The sequence below is a fragment of the Lepidochelys kempii genome, chromosome 3 (assembly GCF_965140285.1).
Source record: "Lepidochelys kempii isolate rLepKem1 chromosome 3, rLepKem1.hap1, whole genome shotgun sequence".
Classification (NCBI taxonomy): Eukaryota; Metazoa; Chordata; order Testudines; family Cheloniidae; genus Lepidochelys; species Lepidochelys kempii.
In genome coordinates, this window is record NC_136382.1 from 4,824,837 (window position 1) to 4,848,615 (window position 23,779).

General features: G+C 46.8%; 1 protein-coding gene across 1 annotated transcript in view; it reads right to left on the reverse strand.

Moving 5' to 3' along the window:
* NUGGC (nuclear GTPase, germinal center associated) overlaps positions 1-12,534 on the reverse strand; it is an 88,458-nt gene extending 75,924 nt beyond the window's left edge. Inside the window, exons 1-3 of the mRNA XM_078851933.1 lie at positions 11,415-12,534; positions 8,034-8,207; positions 817-981 (exon numbers count right to left, since the gene is read on the reverse strand). Of these exons, the coding sequence (XP_078708059.1) occupies positions 817-844 (28 nt within the window). The 5' untranslated portion in view covers positions 845-981; positions 8,034-8,207; positions 11,415-12,534. The remainder of the gene's footprint in view (positions 1-816; positions 982-8,033; positions 8,208-11,414) is intronic.
* Positions 12,535-23,779: the final 11,245 nt, after the last annotated feature.

Here is a 23,779-nt window from a genome sequence, read left to right on the forward strand (position 1 = left end):
CTGGAGTGCCTTGTGGACAGGCTGGTGAAGCAGTTCAATGAGGAGCAGTTCGTGGATGGCAGGAGCTGCTTGTGGGCCGCGGAGCGGAGCTGAGCGAAGGAGTTCGTGGGGCGGCTGGCGGAGCGGAGCGCAGCTATGGAGCTATGGGGCGGTCAGTTTCAGATCATGTAAGGTGCCTCTTACCTCCGTCCCATCTCCACCCAGGTTGGGAGGTAAAACTCCGCAGATAAACTTTCGAACTCTGGGGCTGCCCTGACCAGGGACAGAGACTTTTGGGGCATTGGACTTTTGGGACTTTGGGTGATTTGGGGTTGCTGGACTCAAGAACCAAAGGGAAAAGGGCATGCCCCAATTTGCTTGGGGTGGGTTTTTTTTTTTGCTCATGGGTCCTGTTATGAATCCTGTTGGTGGTGTTTCCCCAACATAATGCCACATTGTTTCTCTCTGTTATTAACAGGCTTTTGCTACACTCAGACTCTGTGCTTGCGAGAGGGGAAGTATCGCCTCTTGGAGGCGCCCAGCGGGAGTGGTATATATTTGTCCCAGGTCACTGGGTGGGGGCTCGAGCTGGTTTGCATTGTGTTATTGGAATGGATCTCCGAGATATTGAACCCGGCCCTTGTTGCTGCCAACTCTGACGGGCAGAAGGGTTACACTTATATATTTTTAAGGTCAGGCTTGACAAAGCCCTGGCTGGGATGATTTAGTTGGTGATTGGTCCTGCTTTGAGCAGGGGGTTGGACTAGATGACCTCCTGAGGTCCCTTCCAACCCTGATATTCTATGATTCTATGACTCTATGAATATATCATCTTACCTGAGAATTCAGGTCTTTTGTCTGACATTCTAGCAGGCCAGTTCCAAGGTTACTACCGAGCTCTACTTGACACTGGGTTGTTAGTGCTTTTCGAAACCAGGACTCATTCAGATTTGAAGAAGACTGAGGATGACACTGCAAGGCGTAATTACCACAAGAGCTGCCCTAGAGGGAATAAAAATAAGAGTTACATTCTTAACTAATCTGCTTTGTGTTTAATCACCTGCGTCATTAGCTTGTGCTGTTTACACCTTCCGCAGCTCCACAGTGATTTTCTTATTACCTGGGATGCTCAGACTGTATCTACACTGGGAATTTGCACCAACTCCAGCCAGCAATGCAACCCCCTTGGTGCACACACAAACCCGCTATTTGCACAGGTGCAGTTAATCCCCTGCTGGAAAGCAGGCTGTTGCATCTTTGCTGGTATCAAGCTTCTTGAGTCTTTCACAAAGGGGTTCAGGCACAAAACAAACTGGGGTAACTATCCGCACGTAGCTAGCTACAACATGGGCTAAGCTGCACCACTGAAAATCATGGCTTCGGGTGACTTCCCCCATTTACACCAGGGCTTTGCATTGGGGCAGCTACCCCAACAGCTGGAATTGGAGCAAACCCCCAACACGGACAAAGCCTGGCACTTTTTCCAAGCATTTGTAACCAGCTGTGATGTAGTTAATACTTGGCAGCAGGCCAGGCACTCCCATACCACAAGGAAGGATCCTCCCTACACACTTGGACCCCGCCCTCCCTCTGCAATGGAATCCTAAACTGTATTATACGGTTCAGCCACTGCTTGGCACATAATGTCTTCTTGGTACAGTATGTATGTGACAATCCCCTTTGGTATTATCCGGACCAGTGATCTGCTAGGTCACTCCAGTCCTCGACTCTGGGAGACAACCTTACCCTGCTCTGCTGTGAGAACCCCCACTCCTGGGCTGGTCACGCACAGCCTCTGGCATGTAAGCTGCTCCTTGGATTGTGCAACTGAATGACACTAGCCAATATCTCTGGTCCCAGACACAACCCTGGGAACCTCCGTCTTACAGCGTCCAGTTATGCCCACTGGATGCTGCAAGCTTATATGAGTTCGTCAATTTAACAAAGAAATTGATATGTACCAGGTTTGTTACCCCAAGGGGAGTATCTGACATGCTTCAAACCAAACGCACTGCTTCAGGTAGAACAGATAAACAAATTTATTAACTATAAAGATACATTTTAAGTGATTATAAGTCAAAGCATAACAAGTAAGATTTGGTCAAAGGAAATAAAAGCAAAACGCATTCTAAGCTGATCTTAACACTTTCAATACCCTTACAAACTTAGATGCTTCTCACCATAGGCTGGTTGCTCTTCAGCCAGGCTCTCCCCTTTGATCAGCACTTCAGTCGCTTGGTGTGGTGTCTGTAGGTGTAGTAGGAAGAGCTGGCAAATGTCTCTTCCTTTTATCATGTCCTTTCCTCCCCCTTGGCTTTGCCCCTCCCCTCAGAGTCAAGTGAGCATTACTGAGTTTCTCCAAGCAAGGTTGAGTAATTCCCCTGGTGTGGCTTCATGCAGATGAGTCATCGCATTGTAGCTCCCTTGCTGGACAATGGCTGTGGATGGTTGTTTGACACCCCACCCGGGTGTTGGTTACTTTCCTTGCTGTTGCCTCTGGGGAGCTAATATCTGGCTGATTCCCCCAATTTACAGCATGTTTTAGTGACAACCATACTACACAATTCTCATAACTTCATATGCATTAATGATACACATATATGGATAGAGAAATGACTTTCAGCAGATCATAACCTTTCCCCGATACCTTACAAGGCATACTTTATATGGAAGATCACAATTATATGAAAATGAGGAATATGGGGGTTACAGCATGCTCCCCCACAGTATAGAATGTCACAATGTGACATACCTTATCTAAGCTGATGACAGTGATAGCCAGCGGTGCATTAACGTATCTTATGGTCTTGGAGGACACATGTCTGGCATCTCTTTCTATAAAGGAAGTTCTGTAGCCAGTCTGTAACTGGTACAAGAGCCTGACCTACTATCAGCAGCCCTGCAACCTACCGTGTACAAGGAATACATGACATAGACCTACACGAGAAAATTAGGTTGGTTTAACCACATTTGTCAGGAATGTGAAAAATCCACACCCCTGAGTGGCATTGTTAAGCTGTCTAAGTCCTCATGCAGACAGAACTAGGTGGAAGGAAGAATTCCTCTGTCGAACTACCTACCATCTCCAGGGGGGTGGATTACCTACATTGATGGGAGAACCCCTTAGGTCGGCATAGGTGGTGACCTCTGCCGAAAGGCTACAGTGCTGCAGCTGTGCTGCTGTAGGATTTTAAGTGTAGACAAGCCCACAGTGTCAGAGGTAAAGGCGAAGGGGGTGAGGTAATATCTTTTATTGGACCATGGTGAGACAGACATGCTATCGAGCTTACAGAGAGCTCTTCTTAGAACACAAACCAAAGGAAAACAGCAACAAAGGTTGCAAACAGAAATAAAGAAAAAGCAAGAAGCAACACAGGTTGGAGGATCTCATGAACATGCTTCTCTTCAATGCCCCAGCAAACTTCAGCTCTGAAAAACCTAGAGCGTGGACAGACTGAAAGCAGCGTTTTGGAAGATGTTGCTGCAGACATTCAGGCATCATCTTTACTTTATGCTGTAGGGAAGCTTTATATTTAAATCCCTTCCCTTTACTGAAAACAATCACAAAGGTGACTATGACAGAATTCTGGGTGTATTTGATGCACACTTTATACCTCAGAGAAATATGGTTTATGGAAGGGCGTGTTTTCACCAGAGATTTCAACAACCAGGGGAATCTGCTGAATTGTTCATAAGCGCTTTGCATGCATTGACAGAAAACTGTGACTTTGGAACTGTAACACATGAAAATATTAGGGATAGTGTGGTTATTGGCCTGCCAGATAAATCTTTGTCAGTAACTAAAATTAAAGACAGACTTAAACCTTCACACAGCTACCCAAAGAACAAAGCCCTCTGAACCGGAGCAGCAAAACAAACTTCGCAAACCTGAAAAACCAGAAACTAGCTTAGAAACTGAAAACAGACTCAGGGAGAGCTTAATTTGTGCTGAGGCTACTCAGAGCCAAGCCCCCTGGGGACCTCCCTCCTCAGGCCGGGGCCCCGGCTGCCCCGGGGGAGCCTCCTCCTTGCTCTGGGGCAGCTGCTCTTTCGGCTGGGCCCAACGCCCCCCGCAACACCTGCTTGTCGCACCAGGGCCCAGCCCTCCAGTGCCTCCCCTTCAGCCCAGGGCTTTTCAATCCTATTTGAGCTCTGCATCGATTGTTATTTGGCCTCTCAGGCCATCACTCACATTCCACCCTCCCCCCTCGCCTTCTGAGGGGCTGGGCCACCTGCCACTCATTCATCCCGGGCAGGCCCTGCAGGTGGACTGGCCAATCGCTCTGCCGCTCGCTTGCAAGACCTGCCCCTTATTGGCTCCCCAGCCTGGGACCCCAGCGTGGTTCCCACTTCTCCTGGCTGCTGATTAGCTGCCTTTTCAGGTGTGCTGAGCCTCTCTCCCCACATAGGCTAGGAAGGGGGGGACAGTGCTGGCCAATCAGGGCTGCCTTGGGGGGCAAGGCTGGACTTTGGGGTTGAACCTGAGGTTCCAGCTGCATGAGTGCAGCTCTCGCTGGGAGGGGAGGATTTCCTGGATGTGGGGGAAACAGGAGGATGGATTTCCTGTTGTGGGGGGGGAGCCCTTTTGGGGAGGGGAGAGAAAGCCAGTGGGAGGGACAGGAAGACCCTGGGGGAGGGGGACTGTGTGTGGGAGGAGATCCCAGGAAGATGTGAACGGGGAGGGGAAACAATATTATCATCCATGCCTGAGCCCCAGCACCTCTTCATTTACAAATCAACCACTGGCCCCTGCATGACTGCTAAAAGTCATCATAGTAAAACCTCTGGGGCAGGAGCGTTAAGTCCCAGGAAAACTACAGAGCCTTTAAGGCTAAATGCACAAGATGTGGAAAAATTCATTGCCCAAAAGATGTATGTCCAGCTAAAGACACAAAGTGAGCTGTAGCTCACGAAAGCTCATGCTCAAATAAATTGGTTAGTCTCTAAGGTGCCACAAGTCCTCCTGTTCTTTTTGCGAATACAGACTAACACGGCTGCTGCTCTGAAAGATGTAATAAATGCACAAAATGCAGACATTTTGCAGCTGTTTGCCATACTAAGGCAGTCATGAAGCTGACTATGATTACTGACAGTCAAGAGCCATTGTTTCTGGGATCTGTCATGTGTGATGACACAGAGCTGGCCTGGAAAGTGAAAATGAATAGTCACAAAACCACTATTGACTTTAAAATTGACTCAGGAGCAGGTGTGACAGTCATATCAGAGGGGACTTACAATCACCTTCAATCCCTCCCAGAGTTGAAGTGACCTAACTAATCCTGGAGCTATTCTGAACTATATGGATCAGTTAACCACAGAAACAACTTACAAAGACAAAAGGTTTGCATTCAGAGTGCATGTGATCAAAGGATCAAAGACCAACAAACTTCTCAGCGGCAGAGTGGCAGTCATGATGGGCCTAGTGAGAAAGGTGGAAGAACTCCATGGAGCAGTTACTGCAATTGGATTTTTGAAAGGAGATCCAGTACAAATAACCTTGAGAGATAATGCTGAACCATGTAGAATAACAATGCCTCTACAAGACAGACCTTGAAAGAGACTAGCTGCAGACTTGTAGAATTCAGAGCATATCATTATCTGATCATAGCAGACTATTTTTCCGGGTATGGAGAAGTAATGTACTTGGAAAACAAGGTATGCTGCAGTGTCATTGAGAAGCTGATATGCACTTTTGCTCCCTTTGGTATTCCAGAACAACTAGTGATGGACAATGAACCAAAATTCACTGCAGCGGTAAGTCAGTCCAAATGAAATATGATTTTGATCATATTAGTAGCAGCCCGCATTCCCGACAAGCGAGTGGAGAGGCCGAGACAGCTGAGAAAATTCAACAGTAGTAGCAAGGAATGGGTCTTCTTCTGTGCTAGCCATCAACACCAATATGGATATAGTCCAGCACAACTCCTGATGAGAAAACAATTCAGAACTGCTGTTCCAACTGAGGAAAAGGATCTACCTCCAGAATGGCCAGACATGAAACAAATAGCCAAGTCTGATGAAAAGGATTACAAAAACTTCTATAACAGATGTCACTGTTACAGAACTGCCATATCTAGAACCTGGTGCCCGTGTTTGTGTCAAACTGGATGGAGAAAAAGGACGGACAACTCCTGCTGTCATAAAGAAAACAAACAACCAAACAAAAAAACAAAAAAAGTGCCTAGATCATATGTGATCGAAACTGAGAGTGGAAAGTTCAACAAAAACTATTGATATCTATATTTTGTTCCTCAGAAAGAACAGAAGCAATGTTGCCAATTAAGTCATTAGTTGGAAATTTGAATTGAAATTGCAACTTTAATATACACCTTAAAAGCATCTATGGTATATGATAAAATACTAGTACCTGAGAAAGCATAATAGGTTTGAAAAGTATGAACAAAGTCTAGCTTCCTCACACAGCTGTTGTTTTTTATGACAATGTTGGTGCATTTGTTTCAGTGATGCTGGCCAACCTAATAATTTTAAATTATGATCTGTGAGTAAGGTCTGCATGAGCTCTTCCCTGACAATTAGTGATGAGCCAGGAGGTGTTACCTATCAGCTTTGTGTTCTTGGGGAACCAGGGCGCAGCACCCAGCCTGTCTGACTCAAGAATGACCTTCTGCTCCCCAGCCTCAGCTTGAACCAAAGCTGATCAGAAGAAAGACTTACAAAAAGCAATGAAAAGGCAGTAGGAGACACACCTAAACCCCTGGGATAAGGGTGACAGGATTAGGGAAATTCCCCTAGTGTCATTTCCATCAAAGATGGGACAGGGAGGCATCTCCATTAGCATACAGAATGGAGAACAGAGATTCTAAGGCAAGAACCGCACAGAACTCTGGGACCAGAAAAGCAGGGAAGCACTGCATGATGGGGAATCTCTGCTCCAGATGTTAATGAACCCACACCTGCACACACCCAGCTCAGTAGTTATCAGAACAGTTCTAGTAAAAAATCCTTTATTGGTACCCAAAATACTGAAGCTGCATAACTGCATTGTGAGCTCCATGGAAGGAACACCGACCATAGCCAGGAATAATCAGTTCCTATTGTCTAGCCTGAACAAAACAACTGTGGTATACTCCCTTGAGCCATCAGTTTACCCACAAACAAATCTAGTGTTCTCCCTTGAACCATTGTGCTTTCCCTAGAAAAACCCCTACCCATGCTCAAGTAAGTGCTCTGAGGCCTGGATCGAAAATCTGTATCAGTTCCATTGGGACTTCATCTTCTCCTGACTGATCGTGCTGGGGGCTCTGCCTGTCTCCAGCACTCTGGACCCTCAGCTACCACCACCACCTGGGAACCTGATTGATTCAAGCTTCACCAAGTGGTGAGAACTCATATCTCTCTCTCTCTCTAGGTATAGCCTTCTGACCCTGACTTGTGTGATCAGTAAGAGTTTTTTTAACCTTTTATCATCAAATTTAAGTTAGATTTACTATAATAACTGTTTTGTTTGTTTGGCTCCCCTTGTATGGTTATTACCTGGCAATAAATAACTGTCATGCTTAAGCTGGTTGCTTCTCTCTCTCTCCCCACCCTCGTGGATATTTTTTGCCTTCCCCATTCGCTCTGCAGCAATGCTCCTCGTACTTAAACTAAAGATCCCTGCAGCACCCAAAAATCCTGTGGGGTTTGCTCATCAAGTGGGTTACTACCAGAACACCTGTAATGTGAAAGTGGGGATAGGAACGTTCTGAATCTGGGGGATACAAAGGTGGCAGCTTGGAAGTGTTGCTCGACCCAGTCTGCTGAGTCCAGGGGCATATAAGGGATCAGCTTGGGAGTGCTGATTAACCCGGTCCTCTCAGACACGCTTTCTTAATGTGTGTATGTGTGTGTGTGTTTGTTCATCTGATTCTGGGTCTGGAGGAACCCAGCCCTGGGGAACCTCGGTCCTGCAGGATAGCTCCATTGGGAGGGCACTTGCAGCAGGGAGAAGTAGAGCTCCGTATGAGAACACAAGTGACACGAGCAGTACATGGATAGAATTACAGAACCCTCCCACCCCTTCCCGGAAGAGTAACCCTAATAAATGAGCATACCCCAAAGTAATGGGCGAATCTGGTAACAAATTGGTGGAGGAACCCGGGCAGCACGTGACACCAATCACATGGTACTTGTTCAGTAGTTGCTGCAGAGTGGGGAAACTGTCTCTTCCTTTTTCAGACTAAGCTCCTTTAGCGAGGTCCGTCTCTCATAGAATATTTGATAACATCCTGTAATTTTTAAGTTAAGAATCATGCTTAGAATAACAGTAGGACCATGCAATAAGGAGTTAAAGGGTTGTGCCTTAAAAGTAAAGATTTTAGAGCAATACTCTGACTGCGTGAAAGGGCTTTTGGTAGGGATCATTAGTGAGATAAGGGAAGTAGAGATGGCTGGAAAAAAAAAACCCTTGGCTGCTCGCTTGAGACAAGAGAAAACCAACAGGTTAGAGAGATGGGTAATGAAGAAGGGGAAATGCCCCTGGGAAAGGGGGTGCTTTAAGGGTGAGAATCCCCTGCTTGAAGCGAGTCTGAGCTTTGAACAATATTGCACAACTTTTAAGTCACGGGGTAGCAGAAAGAATGTGGCTGCTGCATGGGTGTTATTTTATGCATGTCTGGAAATGGTTGAAATGATAAAAGGGAAGGCAGGAACTGGAGCTGGAGAAAAAGCAGTTACAACAGCGTTTGAATAAATGAGAGATAGATGCATGTGAATTTAGAGCAGAAAAGCTTAAAATGGTGACTCTACTTAGAAATATGCAAGAGGAGAGAGACAAGGCCAGGAGGAATGCAGAACAGTATAGGAAAGAGTTAAAACTCACAAAATTTTGTTAGAAAAAGTGAGAGCAGCAACTTGCTTCCTTGCAGATGAGAATAAGGCAGCCAAGGCAGCAGCAGGCCATCAGAAGTGTGAGGCAGAGATTAATAAATTGTGTGCCCAACTGAGAGCCCATAAAGGGGTAGTAGCGGCTATAAGGTTGAGGGAGGAATGCGATTTGGAGCCCCCTGGGAAAAAAAATACCCCCTGATGCTGACCCCAAAAACCCATTCAACCCTGATTCGCCACAAATACATAATGTTGCCCCTCTTTCCACAAGGGAGGTTAAACACAGAGTTGCAGGAGCCGATCTTCCCACAACAGAGCTGGTCAAGGACGTAGTAAGATGGTCTCCTAATCAGGAAACCATAAGTCACACAAGCAATTTCCTTAGAAACAGGGTGTAGCCTCCTTTACTCTGGCAACCATCCAAACAAACAGTGAAACAGGAAGGGGAGAAGATTAGCATCCCAGCAGGGTGGCTGGTAACATGAAACTTGTTAGAACCTGAAATGTCCTATATGCAAAATCACTGTTGCATTGTGTGTCAGAAGAACAGAAAGAAAGAAAGAAACTGAAAGAGAGAGAAAAGCAAGAAATGGCAATGCTTTTAAGATTAGCAACTCAGATTAGCCGGATCTCATTCCCATTGATTTTAGTATGTGCAGAATCTGCCCCTGAGATTTTTGATTTTAGACACAGTGGTGGCAGATAACAGAACAAGGAGCAATAGTCTCAAGTTGTAGTGCGGGAGGTCTAGGTTGGATATTAGGAAACACTATTTCACTAGGAGGGTGGTGAAGCACTGGAATGGGTTACCTAGGGAGGTGGTGGAATCTCCTTCATTAGAGGTTTTAACCACCCGGCTTGACAGAGCCCTGGCTGGGATGATTTAGTTGGGGTTGGTTCTGTTTTGAGCAGGGGGTTGGACTAGGTGACCTCCTGAGGTCTCTTCCAACCCTGATCTTCTATGATTCTGTTATTTACAAAGCAAAAAACAAACAAACAAAAAATGAAAAACTAAATATGAAAACACCTTGCTCTCATAATTTGATATGAAGGTACTTTACACACATATCTTGTATAGAAATACAGGGGTCTCAGCCTATTCTCATTGAAGTCAATGGAAAGGCTCCCTGAGGGAGCTGAATCAGACCCATTGTGTGTGTGTCATCATGCATACATAGGTTTTAGAAAGGATGCAAATTTCAGCTTTAAACAGAAACCATGTTATACCCATAACTATGGTTCATCAATACCCCATGCTGCTCATACACATGGGCACTAATAATACTGTCAGGTCTGAACTGCAGCAGATCAGCAATGGCTACCAGGCTCTGGAAGCTAAGGTGAAGGGACCAGGGGTGTAGGTTCTGTTCTTATCCATCCTGCTGGATGAGGGTAAAGGCCCAGGCAGGGACATGTGCCTCCTGGAGATTAATGCATGGCTGTGCAGATGGTGTCCATGGGAGGACTTTGGCTCACTCAACCATGGGATGCTGTGGTCTGCTGGGGAGAGATTGGGTCCACCTGACCAAGATGGGGAAGAGCATCTTGAGTCTCCGATTTGCCAACCTAGTGAGCAGGGCATCAAACTAGGCTCAAAGGATGCAAGTGACAAAAGACCACAAGTAAGTATATAAAAAAAGGCGACCTTAACAGAGGGTTAGATTTTGGGAGGGACACAGAAAATTATAATAGGGTTATAGAAGCTACAAGAGGGAAATCAAGGGGGGAATCTGATCAGCATCTTAGATATCTATATACAAATGCAAGGCAGATGGGGAATAAACAGGAAGAACTGGAAGTATTAGTACACCAGAACAGTTATGATTTAATTGGCATCACAGAGACTTGGTGGCTTAAGACTCATGACTGCAATGTTGGTATAGAGGGGCATGGTTTGTTCAGGAAGGATTGGCAGGGTACAAATGGAGGAGGGGTTGCATCATATATCAAGAATATATATATACAGATTCTGAGGTCCAAAAGGAGGTGGGAGGCAGACGAGTTGACAGTCTCTGGGTAAAGATAAAAAGGAGTAAAAAATCGGGGTGATACAATGGTAGGCGTCCCACAGTAGGCCACCAAATCAGAAGGTGGTAGATGAGGCATTTCTAGAACAAATAACAGAAATATCCAAAACATAAGCCCTGGTCATAATGGGGGACTTTAACTACCTAGATATGTGTCCAGTAAGTTCTCGGGATGTACTGGGGACAACTTTTTGTTCCAAGAATTGGAGGAAGTAACCGGGGGAACGGCCATTTTAGACTTGATTCTGACTAAGGGGGAGGAATTGTTTGTGACTCTGAAGGTAAAAAGCAATTTGGGCGAAAGTGATCATGGAATGATAGATTTCATGATTGAAAGGAAAGGAAGGAGTGAGAGCCACAGAATAAGGCCATGGAATTAAAATAGACTTTAAGAGAGAATTGGTAAGTAAGTGTTACCAACTCATCCAGGATTCTCCCAAGGGTTTAATCTTTGGTGGTGGAGTGGCTGAATACACAGAGTCGAGGTCTTCTTTGAAACCTTTATTTAACAGCAGAAGGCATTCATATAGTCATTCTCCCGACTATAAGCCAGCTATCCATAATAGTCAATGCAAGGCTTACCTTTCAATGACTGGGAAGCTTGGTGGGTTGAGATGGATTCACTGTCCAGCTCGTTCTTCCTCAGGCTGATCCTTCTTCCTCTGCCTAATTCAGCTCCTCCCTTATCATAAAATTTCCTATGACTCTTGCACTGAGTGATCCAAGCTTTAATGATACATTCAAACTAGCAACAGTCAACTACCAACTGCTAATACTTGTTAACCCTTTCCTAGCTGCTTGAGAGAGAGAAAGAAAAGAAACAAAACTTGATTAAGAACATTCAGTTCTACAGTGAATACGGTACAGCAGGTAAAAACACAGTTAACAGTCAGTCCTGTAATCAGTGCGTCAGAGCACGTAAAACACGCCACACTCAATTCAGCAGTCAGTGTGGCAGGGCAAGTCCCATGCACTCAAAGGGTTAACCTTCAGCTCCGAAAGCAGCAAGCAGCAACCCTTAGCTGTGCAAGCAGCAAGGGCATCTGTGCTCCAGGTGTTCCAGAGGAGGAGAATTAGGAGAATTCTCTCTGCTCCTACTCCTGTAGGACCTTACTGGGAGCTCATGGGAAGAAAACCTCAGGGAAAAAGAAGTTCAGGAGAGCTGGTGGTCTCAAGGAGGCAGTATTAAAGGCACAACTGCAAACTATCTCTGGGCAAAGGAAAGATAAGTAGAATGGTAAGAGGCCAATATGGCTCCATCAGGAGCTCTTTAATGACCTGAAAATAAAAAGGAATCCTACAAAAAGGAGAAACATGAACAAATTGCTAAGGAGGAGTACAAAAGAATAGCACAAGAACGTAGAAACAAAATCAGAAAGGCTAAGGCACAAAATGAGTTAAATAGCAAGGAACATAAAAGGGAACAAGAATAGATTCTTTAAATACATTAGGAGCAAGAGAATAACAAAGGAAAGTGTAGGTCCTCTACTTAGTGGGGAAGGTGATCTACTAACTGATGACATCAAAAAAGCAGAGGTGTTTAATGCCTGTTTTGCTTCAGTCTTCACTAGAAAAGTTAATGGTGACCAGATACTGAACACAATGAATATTAACAAGAGGAAAGGAAAACAAGCCTAAGTAGGGAAAGAACAGGTTAAAGAATATTTTGCATAAGTTAGATGTATTCAGGTCGTCAAAGCCTGATGAAATTCATCCTAGGGTAATTAAAGAACTACCTGAAGCAATCTCAGATCCATTAACAATTATTTCTGAAAAAAAAATTCTGAAACCTCCTGGAGGACTGGTGAGGTCTCAGAAGACTGCAGAATCATAGAATCATATAACCATAGAATATCAGGGTTGGAAGGGACCTCAGGAGGTCATCTAGTCCAACCCCCTGCTCAAAGCAGGACCAATCCCCAACTAAATCATCCCAACCAGGGCTTTCTCAAACCTGATCTTAAAAACCTCAAAGGAAGGAGATTCCACCACATCCCTAGGTAACGCATTTCAGTGCTTCACCACCCTCCTAGTGAAAACGTTTTTCCCAATATCCAACCTAACCTCCCCCACTGCAACTTGAGACCATTACTCCTCATTCTGTCATCTGCTAACACTGAGAACAATCTAGATCCATCCTCTTTGGAACCCCCTTTTCAAGTAGTTGAAAGCAGCTATCGAATCCCCCCTCATTCTTCTCTTCCGCAGACGAAACAATCCCAGTTCCCTCAGCCTTTCCTCATAAGTCATGTGTTCCACTCCCCTAATCATTTTTGTTGTCCTCCGCTGGACTCTTTCCAATTTTTTCACATCCTTCTTGTAGTGTGGGGCCCAAAACTGGACACAGTACTCCAGATGAGGCCTCACCAATGTCGAATAGAGGGGAATTATCATGTCGCTCGATCTGCTGGCAATGCCCCTACTTTTACATTCCAAAATGCCATTGGCCTTCTTGGCAACAACGGCACACTGTTGACTCATATCCAGCTTCTCATCCACTGTAACCCCTAGGTCCTTTTCTGCAGAACTGCTGCCGAGCCCTTCGGTCCCTAGTCTGTAGCGGTGCATGGGATTCTTCTGTCCTAAGCGCAGGACTCTGCACTTGTCCTTGTTGAATCTCATCAGATTTCTTTTGGCCCAAACCTCTAATTTGTCTAGGTCCCTCTGTGTCCTATCCCTACCCTCCAGCGTATCTACCACTCCTCCCAGTTTATTGTCATTTGCAAATTTGCTGAGGGTGCAATCCACACCATCCTCCAGATCATGGGAGAGGGGAACGATCATGTCCCTCAATCTGCTGGCAATGCCCCTACTTATACAGCCCAAAATGCCATTGGCCTTCTTGGCAACAACGGCACACTGTTGACTCATATCCAGCTTCTCGTCCACTGTCACCCCTAGGTTCTTTTTTGCAGAACTGCTGCCGAGCTATTCGGTCCCTAGTCTGTAGCAGTGCATGGGATTCTTCCGTCCTGGGTGCAGGACTCTGCACTTGTCCTTGTTGAACCTCATCAGATTTCTTTTGGCCCAATCCTCCGATTTGTCTAGGTCCCTCTGTATCCTATCCCTACGCTCCAGCGTATCTACCTCTCCTCCCAGTTTAGTGTCATCTGCAAACTTGCTGAGGGTGCAATCCACACCATCCTCCAGATCATTTATGAAGATATTGAACAAAACCGGCCCCAGGACCGACCCTTGGGGTACTCCACTTGATACCGGCTGCCAACTAGACATGGAGCCATTGATCACTACCCGTTGAGCCCGACAATCTAGCCAGCTTTCTATCCACCTTATAGTCCATTCATCCAGCCCACACTTCTTTAACTTGCTGGCAAGAATACTGTGGTAGACAGCGTCAAAAGCTTTGCTAAAGTCAAGGAACAACATGACCACCGCTTTCCCCTCATCCACAGAGCCAGTTATCTCGTCATAGAAGGCAATTAGATTAGTCAGGCATTACTTGCCCTTGGTGAATCCATGCTGACTGTTCCTGATCACTTTCCTCTCCTCTAAGTGCTTCAGAATTGATTCCTTGAGGACCTGCTCCATGATTTTTCCAGGGACTGAGGTGAGGCTGACTGGCCTGTAGTTCCCTGGATCCTCCTTCTTCCCTTTTTTAAAGATGGGCACTACATTAGCCTTTTTCCAGTCCTCCGGGACTTCCCCGGATCGCCACGAGTTTTCAAAGATAATGGCCAATAGCTCTGCAATCACTTCCGCCAACTCCTGTAGCACTCTCGGATGCAATGCATCCGGCCCCATGGACTCGTGCTCGTCCAGCTTTTCTAAATAGTCCCGAACCACTTCTTTCTCCACAGAGGGCTGGTCACCTCCTCCCCATGCTGTGCTGCCCAGTGCAGTAGTCTGGGAGCTGACCTTGTTTGTGAAGACAGAGGCAAAAAAAGCATTGAGTACATCAGCTTTTTCCACATCCTCTGTCACTAAGTTGCCTCCCTCATTCAGTAAGGGGCCCACACTTTCCTTGACTTTCTTCTTGTTGCCAACATACCTGAAGAAACCCTTCTTGTTACTCTTAACATCTCTTGCTAGCTGCAACTCCAGGTGGGATTTGGCCTTCCTGATTTCACTCCTGCATCCCCGAGCAATATTTTTATACTCTTCCCTGCTCATTTGTCCAATCTTCCACTTCTTGTAAGCTTCTTTTTTGTGTTCAAGATCAGCAAGGATTTCACTGTTAAGCCAAGCTGGTCGCCTGCCATATTTACTATTCTTTCTACACATCGGGATGGTTTGTCCCTGTAACCTCAGTAAGGATTCTTTAAAATACAGCCAGCTCTCCTGGACTCCTTTCCCCCTCATGTTATTCTCCCAAGGGATCCTGCCCATCAGTTCCCTGTGGGAGTCAAAGTCTGCTTTTCTGAAGTCCAGGGTCCATATGTCCTAGGGATGGGGGTTCCACGACCACCGCTAGATTGTCCATCTAGTTCAACTTTCACCTGGAGTATGTCATCTGAGACTAACTTTTCTCTGTGATAAGTCTTCAAAACCTTGGAGATTTCTTCTAGGGGAACTTGTGACAAAATCTGGTGATAGGTAGATGCAGATCAGTGAAACAGCAAGTCCAGTATTAAGCTCTATTGTTGTAGGAATTCCTCGATCAAGGTTGTAACCAAATGCCATCTCTGACTCCAGCTTCTGATAACACATGTAGTGCAAGATCTTGGTCAGCGTCACTAGAGCTCTTATCTTTTCCCACATTAAGAATTCCCAACTTCAATCCCTTCTTAGATTTAGTCTTCAGAGGTGTCTTCTTGAATGTACAGTTACTGTGTTGTTGGTCATTGAACTGTGTAACATGTCATGCCAATGTCTCCTTTATTCTGGCACTTGCTGCAAATAACCTGATGTTCTCAGCGATCCAGTTTGTGCACAAAGGTCAAACAGAAATGCCTTATGTGCCCGTGGTCCTCTGTCTCACCAATGCAAGAGGAGAACTACTTGGTTCATGCTAAATTCCAGAGAATCCTTCTCTGTGGTCACCATTGCAACTGCTACTTCAACAGGTTTCTTGAATGTAAGCGCTGATACAGTCAATAACTTCTTCCAGATCTGGTCATTTCATAATCCAGAGACTAATTGGTTGTGCAGGATATTACTTAATGTTTGTCCAAACTCTGCTGGCTGTGTGCTTACACACACCTTTCATTGTTCTTGGTCTCCTTCTGCTGGCTTTGGACCCTCAGTGTGGGCTAAGCTGTTTCTTTACCAGCCTGCTTGCAGGAGATCAATCAATCTGTCTGTCTGCTTACATTTCACAGTTCTCTTTGAACAGTTCTGGCATAATTGCACAACCCCTAGCTGCCATTCTGTCTTTATTTCCCTACTTCCCCTTCTCTAGCTAGCTGGTTCCCACTGTCCCAGGAGCAAAAACAGCAGTCTGTTACCCTGTGCCTCTAGGTCAGTGGTTTTCAACTTGTGATCCTCGGACCCCTGAGGGTCCACGGACTGTGTATAAGATTTCCAAAGGGGTCCACACCTCCATTCGAACATTTTTAGGGGCTGGCAAATGAAAAAAGGTTGTAAACCACTGCTCTAGGTGAAGTGAATCCCTTTTTTTTAGTATTATTTGTTTACTTTTTCATCTTCTTGGTCGGGCAGTGGGAGCACTGGACACTGATGGGATATAAATTCCTCCTCATCAAATGATATATTTCTAGAGCCAGGCAGATAGAAAGACAGACGCAGAGGGAGCTGATGGGCACACAGCTGTCTGCTGCTCTAGCATTATAGTTCTGGCTGCAGAACTGAAAGTAACCTGAAACTGCGGGTGGGGGGTGGGGTGGGGTGGGGGAGAGCACAGAGACCCCTGGTCATTTAAAGAGAGTGGGTACAAAATTTTCAGTCAAAACAGTTTCTCAACAAAAGAGAAATGTTAGCAAATAAGTTCCATGAAAATGGACTATTCTGGGTTTACATAAAAACAGAGAAAAACCTCAAAACTGACTTTTTTGGTTTTTAGCAACCAAAAAAATTTGCAGTATTTCTCCCCCCCCGCACCCGAAAAATATTTTTTTAAACATTTTCAGAAAAAAAAAATCATTTCCTGAGCAGTTGTAGTTCTGTTGCTAAACATATCCAAGTTTGTATCTGACATGTACACAATGGACTCCAGGATTAGCATACTGGGCTTTTTGCACATTCCGAGTTTTGGAATTAGACTATGAACAAAGTATTTGAACTAAGAGGAGTATAAAACCATGGTTCTCAGGGCTGGCCTTACAAGTAAGGAAGAAGGGGAGAAACCTAATCTGTATTATACTGTTCAGCTAGTACATAATCCTTTAGACATGCATTAGACATAGTGCAGCATAGCATATTATTAAACTTATATCCCAGCCTGTGGCTTGGGGAGGGACAAAGATGGCCCTTGAGAGGTGCCAGGATGACAGCCACTGGCGATTGTGATTGTTAGGGGGCTTATTCCTTCACCCACTTACTTCCCTGGTCCTTCTCGCAGAGAGCAACAATACCCGAAGTCCAAAGGTGCAAACAATTTGATGTTTATTGGGGTGAACTTCTAGCAAGCATGATTCCAGTTTCCTTCTTTAGGGTCCCCTTCTCAGCTCTGACACCACAGAGCCTTGCCTGTGTCCCTGTTCCCATTCCCGCCCCTTAGCAAAACATGATTCCAATTTCCCCACCCCCGTTCTGTTCCCATTCCCTCCCTTAGCAAGACATGATTCCAATTCCCCACCCCCATTCCCTGTTCCCATTTCCCCACCCACCCACTCACTCACTTCCTGATTGACTGCAGACTATATAGTAAAACTTGAGTTCTCCTTAGCTATACCTTAACCAATCATTTTACTGAAATTTAACTAACAAATCCTAACATATTGTAACATGATTATTTAACCAATTATATCCCACCACCTTCATTAGTTTACACCCAGCAAAATTAATTGTACAGCAGACAGAAACAATCACAGAACCAGACAGAGATTATGCAGACAAACAATAGGGAAATGGGGACTACATAGAATCATAGAATCATAGAATATCAGGGTTGGAAGGGACCTCAGGAGGTCATCTAGTCCAACCGCCTGCTCAAAGCAGGACCAATCCCCAATTAAATCATACCAGCCAGGGCTTTGTCAAGCCTGACCTTAAAAACTTCTAAGGAAGGAGATTCTACCACCTCCCTAGGTAACGCATTCCAGTGTTTCACCACCCTCCTAGTGAAAAAGTTTTTCCTAATATCCAACCTAAACCTCCCCCACTGCAACATGAGACCATTACTCCTTGTCCTGTCCTCTTCTACCACTGAGAATAGTCTAGAACCATCCTCTCTGGAACCACCTCTCAAGTAGTTGAAAGCAGCTATCAAATCCCCCCTCATTCTTCTCTTCTGCAGACTAAACAATCCCAGTTCCCTCAGCCTCTCCTCATAAGTCATGTGTTCCAGACCCCTAATCATTTTTGTTGCCCTTCGCTGGACTCTCTCCAATTTATCCACATCCTTCTTGTAGTGTGGGGTGCAAAACTGGACACAGTACTCCAGATGAGGCCTCACCAATGTCGAATAGAGGGGGACGATAACATCCCTTGATCTGCTCGCTATGCCCCTACTTATACATCCCAAAATGCCATTGGCCTTCTTGGCAACAAGGGCACACTGCTGACTCATATCCAGCTTCTCGTCCACTGTCACCCCTAGGTCCTTTTCCGCAGAACTGCTGCCTAGCCATTCGGTCCCTAGTCTGTAGCTGTGCATTGGGTTCTTCCGTCCTAAGTGCAGGACCCTGCACTTATCCTTATTGAACCTCATCAGATTTCTTTTGGCCCAATCCTCCAATTTGTCTAGGTCCCTCTGTATCCTATCCCTGCCCTCCAGCGTATCTACCACTCCTCCTCGTTTAGTATCATCTGCAAATTTGCTGAGAGTGCAATCCACACCATCCTCCAGATCATTTATGAAGATATTGAACAAAACCGACCCCAGGACCGACCCCTGGGGCACTCCACTTGACACCGGCTGCCAACTGGACATGGAGCTATTGATAAGTGAGTTCTTGCCAGACAGGATGCTATCAAACTAAGTTTCCTTTTACATTTTCTAGGCACTTCCCTTTCTCTGGAGGCGATAGGCATTATCAGGACAGGATTGTATCCTAACAGCCCAATAGCACCTTCTTTCAATGTGACTAGTTTGGAATGTGAGGATGTGACCGTTCGCTTCCCAGCTTATGGCTGCCTCTGCTGCTTAGCCAAAGGCCTGAGCCTAAGCACAGGGCCTCAGACTGTCACAGTAAGAGAAGGCCCTTACACCGGCAGACAGTGATTTTGATTCTTTCTTTTATACCTCTATAACTAACTAAGTGATAAGAATACACCTAAATTCTTAGAATATAGGCCTTTACAGACAGGCCTGAATATCTATATCCTAACAGTGATGAGGAAGGTGATGGTGATGAGGAAGATAATGGCTAACATTTCAGGTTGTTCTGCAAGGGATGGTGTGAGTATATGGATGTTCATATGTACATTCTGTAGTGTCTGTCTACCTTGCTGGGTTAGAGGGTTGGTAACTTTGCTAACTGTACTAATAAAACTATTGCAAATACAGAAGGGTTCCTAAGTGTGAGTGTTGCAACCGTGCACATCAGGGTTCCCAGGTGAACAGTCATTTTAATAATACTGGGCCTGATAAGAACATATCAACCCACATATAACACACAATGGGCCAGTGGAACTCATTGCCACAAGGTATCATTGGGAGCCAGAGCTTAGCAACATTCAAAAAAGGATTGGACCTTTATATAGATAAGGTAAATCTCCAGAGTGACACAAGTAAGGATTACAGAAAGATCAACCAGAAGATTTGGAAGGGATGTAAACCCTCATGTTTCAGGGCATAGTCTGATCTCTGACTGCGATCAGGAAGAATGTTCCATGTGGACAAGTTATTCCACAATTGTCCACTGCAGCATTTGTTGCACCTTCTTCTGCAGCTAGAGCCAGAACTAGGGGTAGGTGACCCAGGCAACCTCCTGGGGAGGTGGGCTTGGGGGGCATCGGGCTTTGGGTGCTGTTATTGCTCTTAGTGACAAAAGGGAAAATAGAACGTTTGAAGTAAAATGTTTCAGGTATTCCATATGCGGATTCATTTTTCACTCACTTCCTAGAATGTTCTGGACCTTTGTAGAATCTTGTGGAACCTTCCAGACTTTGAGAGCTACATTTTCCTTGAACCTCCTAGAATGTTGTCAGCCTCACAGGTATATTTGCTTATATATGGCATGAATAAAATATAGATTTACAGATCCTAGTTTGCAAATTTATTGTTTTATATGACAGGGATAAATCATGCATGCAGATCATGGGTCAAAGTCTTGAAATGGGCTACAAATGCAATAAAAATAAGGTTTTCTAAAGTTTAATAAATGGAGGGGGCGCCGAAGACGCTCCTCTCCTGGGGTAACATTTGGTTTAGGGATGGCCCTGTACGCAGCAGCTAGTGCTGGCCACTGTTCAGAGACAAGAAAATAATTAGATGGACCCTGATCTGATCCAGGTTGACAATTCCAATGTTTCAAAATTAGGTTCCTAAATCCATATTAAGGCACCTAATTAAAGGGGCCTGATTTCCAGAGATGCAGAGCACCCACAGCTTGCAAGGAACCAGGAATTTTTCATGACTATTAAAGTGACCAAACTTGCCCAAGCAGAACTTCAGTCAATGCCATGAAACATCTGCACGCATAAAACAGAAAATAGCCCAGTGAGAGCACCAAACCTAACCACCGGAACACACCAGATACAGTAAAGCAGCTCACGCAGCAACTCCCTCTAGGTTAGATAATGAGCAGATTGTCTTACCAACACCCTCCTCGAAGTGCTACAGACTCTAGCCACCTTAACCAGTAAAAAAACCCTGTCACTTACTGAGGAACAAAAGGATTTTGTCTACACCCCACTTGTATTACCCAGAAGTGCCTTAAAAGTTACCACCTCCTCCCAAAAGAAATATAAATATAGTTAAAACATGCAAGTTTATACAACCTACTTCTCACTTGGTGTCCTCTGACTGACTCCTGACTCCTCCTTAATTTCCTGGAACAGCAGAAACGAAACTTAGCCTTCATCAGAGGTTACAGCTCGGAAAAGAGATGACTAAGGGGTATATGATGGAGGTCTATAAAATCAGGACTGATATAGAAAAAGTAAAGAAGGAAGTGTTATTTACTTCTTCTCATAACACAAGAACCCGGGGCCACCCCATGAAATGCACAGACAGCAGGTTTAAAACAGACAAAAGGAAGGATTTCTTCATAGAGCCCACAATCTGTCGCTTTTACCTTGTTCATAGAATCAAAGAATATCAGGGTTGGAAGGGACCTCAGGAGGTCATCTAGTCCAACCCCCTGCTCAAAGCAGGACCGATCCCCAACTAAATCATCCCGGTCAGGGCTTTGTCAAGCCTGACCTTGTTTGCCTTCTTTGGCTAACTGTCAGTTCTATTTTTAGGCTTACAGCCATCACTTACCTCACAGGGGGGTGATCTGCTGAATCACTGTTGTTTACCACCTTCTTTTCCCCACCAATTTGGTTTTCCCACCAATTTCTAGTGCTACCTGACCTGCAGTTGTCAGCTAATGGTGGAGTGACTCTGGCTTATTTAAAACAGAAGCCAGGAACACAAAAGGGAGTCTGGGGACTTCAAAATGGAGTTTCTCTGGTATCACCGTCCACCACTATCCCTGTCCTGGGCTCCCCACATGGCTCTGCTGACGCCCCTCAATCCTGACTTGCAGCCTGCCTGCCCCCTGCCATCCCTGTCCTGAGATCCTCCTCCCCCAAGCTCCTCAATCCTAGCCCGCAGCACCCCTTGCTATCCCAGTCCCCTCACCCCCGCTGAGGTGTCTTGATCCTGAGCCACAGTTGAGCGCCACCGACCCTCCCTATCCCTCAGATCCCCATCGCCTTGTCTCAGGGGAAGCCCCGTGGCCCGGCGCGCTAGAGACCTAGTCACATCACACAGGAGCGCCGGAACCTCGGGGTGGGGGGGCACTGAAATGGGAACTTTGGCAGCACCCCCTGCTCCTTCTCTCCCCCCCAAGGCCCCACCCCTGGTCAGGCCAGAAGCTGGAGCCGAGCCATGGTAAGAGCTGCCCAGGGAACCTAGGACCATTGTGGGGAGCCCCAGACCCCCCACGTACCCTGGGTGGCATGCCCCAGGGGGTAGGGACGCAGGCCAAGGGCTGCTCTCAGCTACTACACCCATGTTAAAAAGTGGGTGGGCCATGGCCCCCAGGACCTCTCCCTTGTTTCTAGCACCCCTGACAACCCAGCAGGAGGAGAGTTTGCTAAACTGCTCTTTGATCCTCTGGGTTTGGAGATCACAGAGGGCCCTGGGGGTCACCCCGCCTGGCCCTCTAGCTCTCCCGTCAGAAACCACACGTGCATTGAAGACCAATGGGTTGTCCTAGGCTACAGTGGCGGTGGGCCGATACCTGACTCATCCAAGGGTCTTGGGGGGGGAGGTCCCTCTCTTCTGCAAGCACCTGGCCTCTCTCCATGGAAACCCCTCTGTAAAACTCTGTTATTTCCTGGACAGCCCCAGCCACACAGCCAGGGCTGAGCAAAGAGCGCTCCTCTCCGGGGATGTCACGCTAACCGGGAGAGGCTGGGCCACATGGGAAAGGGGCTAATGGCGGGGAGCGGTTTGTGCTGGTGTCTGAACACCAAACGTGTGTCACTGGTGGAGTGAATCCTGCTGCCATTGCGACAGGTACTCTGGAAAAACCTAGACTCGCGCAATAGGTCAGAAGTCGTTAACCCATCGTTCCCCCAACTCCCGGGCACCAAGCTAAGCCACATGCTGGGGCAGCGTAGACCTCCCAGGGCCCAGACCTACTGCCCCCCGACCCAGGCTGCTCCCTATTCAGCGAAGGGGGAATTTCCCCCGCTGCAGCAGTGTGCGGGCTGATCCCACGGGTGGCTGCTGCCACTCGAGGCCGACATAGTTACAAAACGCGGGAGGGGCTCTGACGTGCCATGCAGCGTGGGGACAGCCTGGCCAAGCGTGCACAGCCCGGCCACCTTGACTGGAACCCCTCTGCTCCGATTGAAAGGCACCTTCCTCAGCGGCTAATGAAGAAGTGTGCTGCAGGGCCCGCGGGCTAGCCCTTCTGAAGGCCTGGTTGAAGTGAACGCTTGAAACGATTCCTCCCAGGCCCCAGTGGATGTTTGTCCATCTCCCAGCATCGCCACATAAATCTCCACATTGTACCTCTTTACTCAAGAGAGGCTAAGAACTGGGATAGCAGGTCAGGAGTGAGGGGCCTGGACAAGGCTGTGTAGGGAGCCCAGGACTGGGATAGCCGGGGGCGGGGCTGCAGGTCAGGAGTGAGGGGCCTGGACAGGGCTGTGTACGGACGGTCCCCCAGCCCCCTGCCCTGACTCCTGCACCCCCCTCATGTCCTCCAGGCCCCTGCCCTAACTTCTGCACCCCCCTCACACTCCCCATCCCTCAGCAATGACTCCCGCTCCCCCCTCATGCCCCCAGCCCTCTGCCCTGACTCCTGCACCCCCCCAGAACCCCAGCCCTGATTTCTGCACCCTGACTTCCCCAGCCCCCCCACACCCCATGCCCTGACTCCTGCACCCCCTCACACACACCCAGCCCCCAGTCCTGACTCCTGCACCCCCCTCCACATCCCCACTCCCACCCTGAGCACCAGATGGGAGCTCCTCCCCCTCCCCCCCGCCTACCCACCTGCACCCCTTTCACCAAATGGGAGCTGCCCCAGGTAAGTGCTCCACAGCCCAACCTCCTGCCCCAACCCTGAGCCCCCTCCCTCATTCTAGCTCCTGGCCAGACCCTGCACCCCAATCCCCAGCCTCTTCCTGCACCCTAACTCCCTCCCAGACCCTGCACCCCCATCCTCAGCTCAGTGCAGAGAGAGATGAAGAGAACTTCTTGT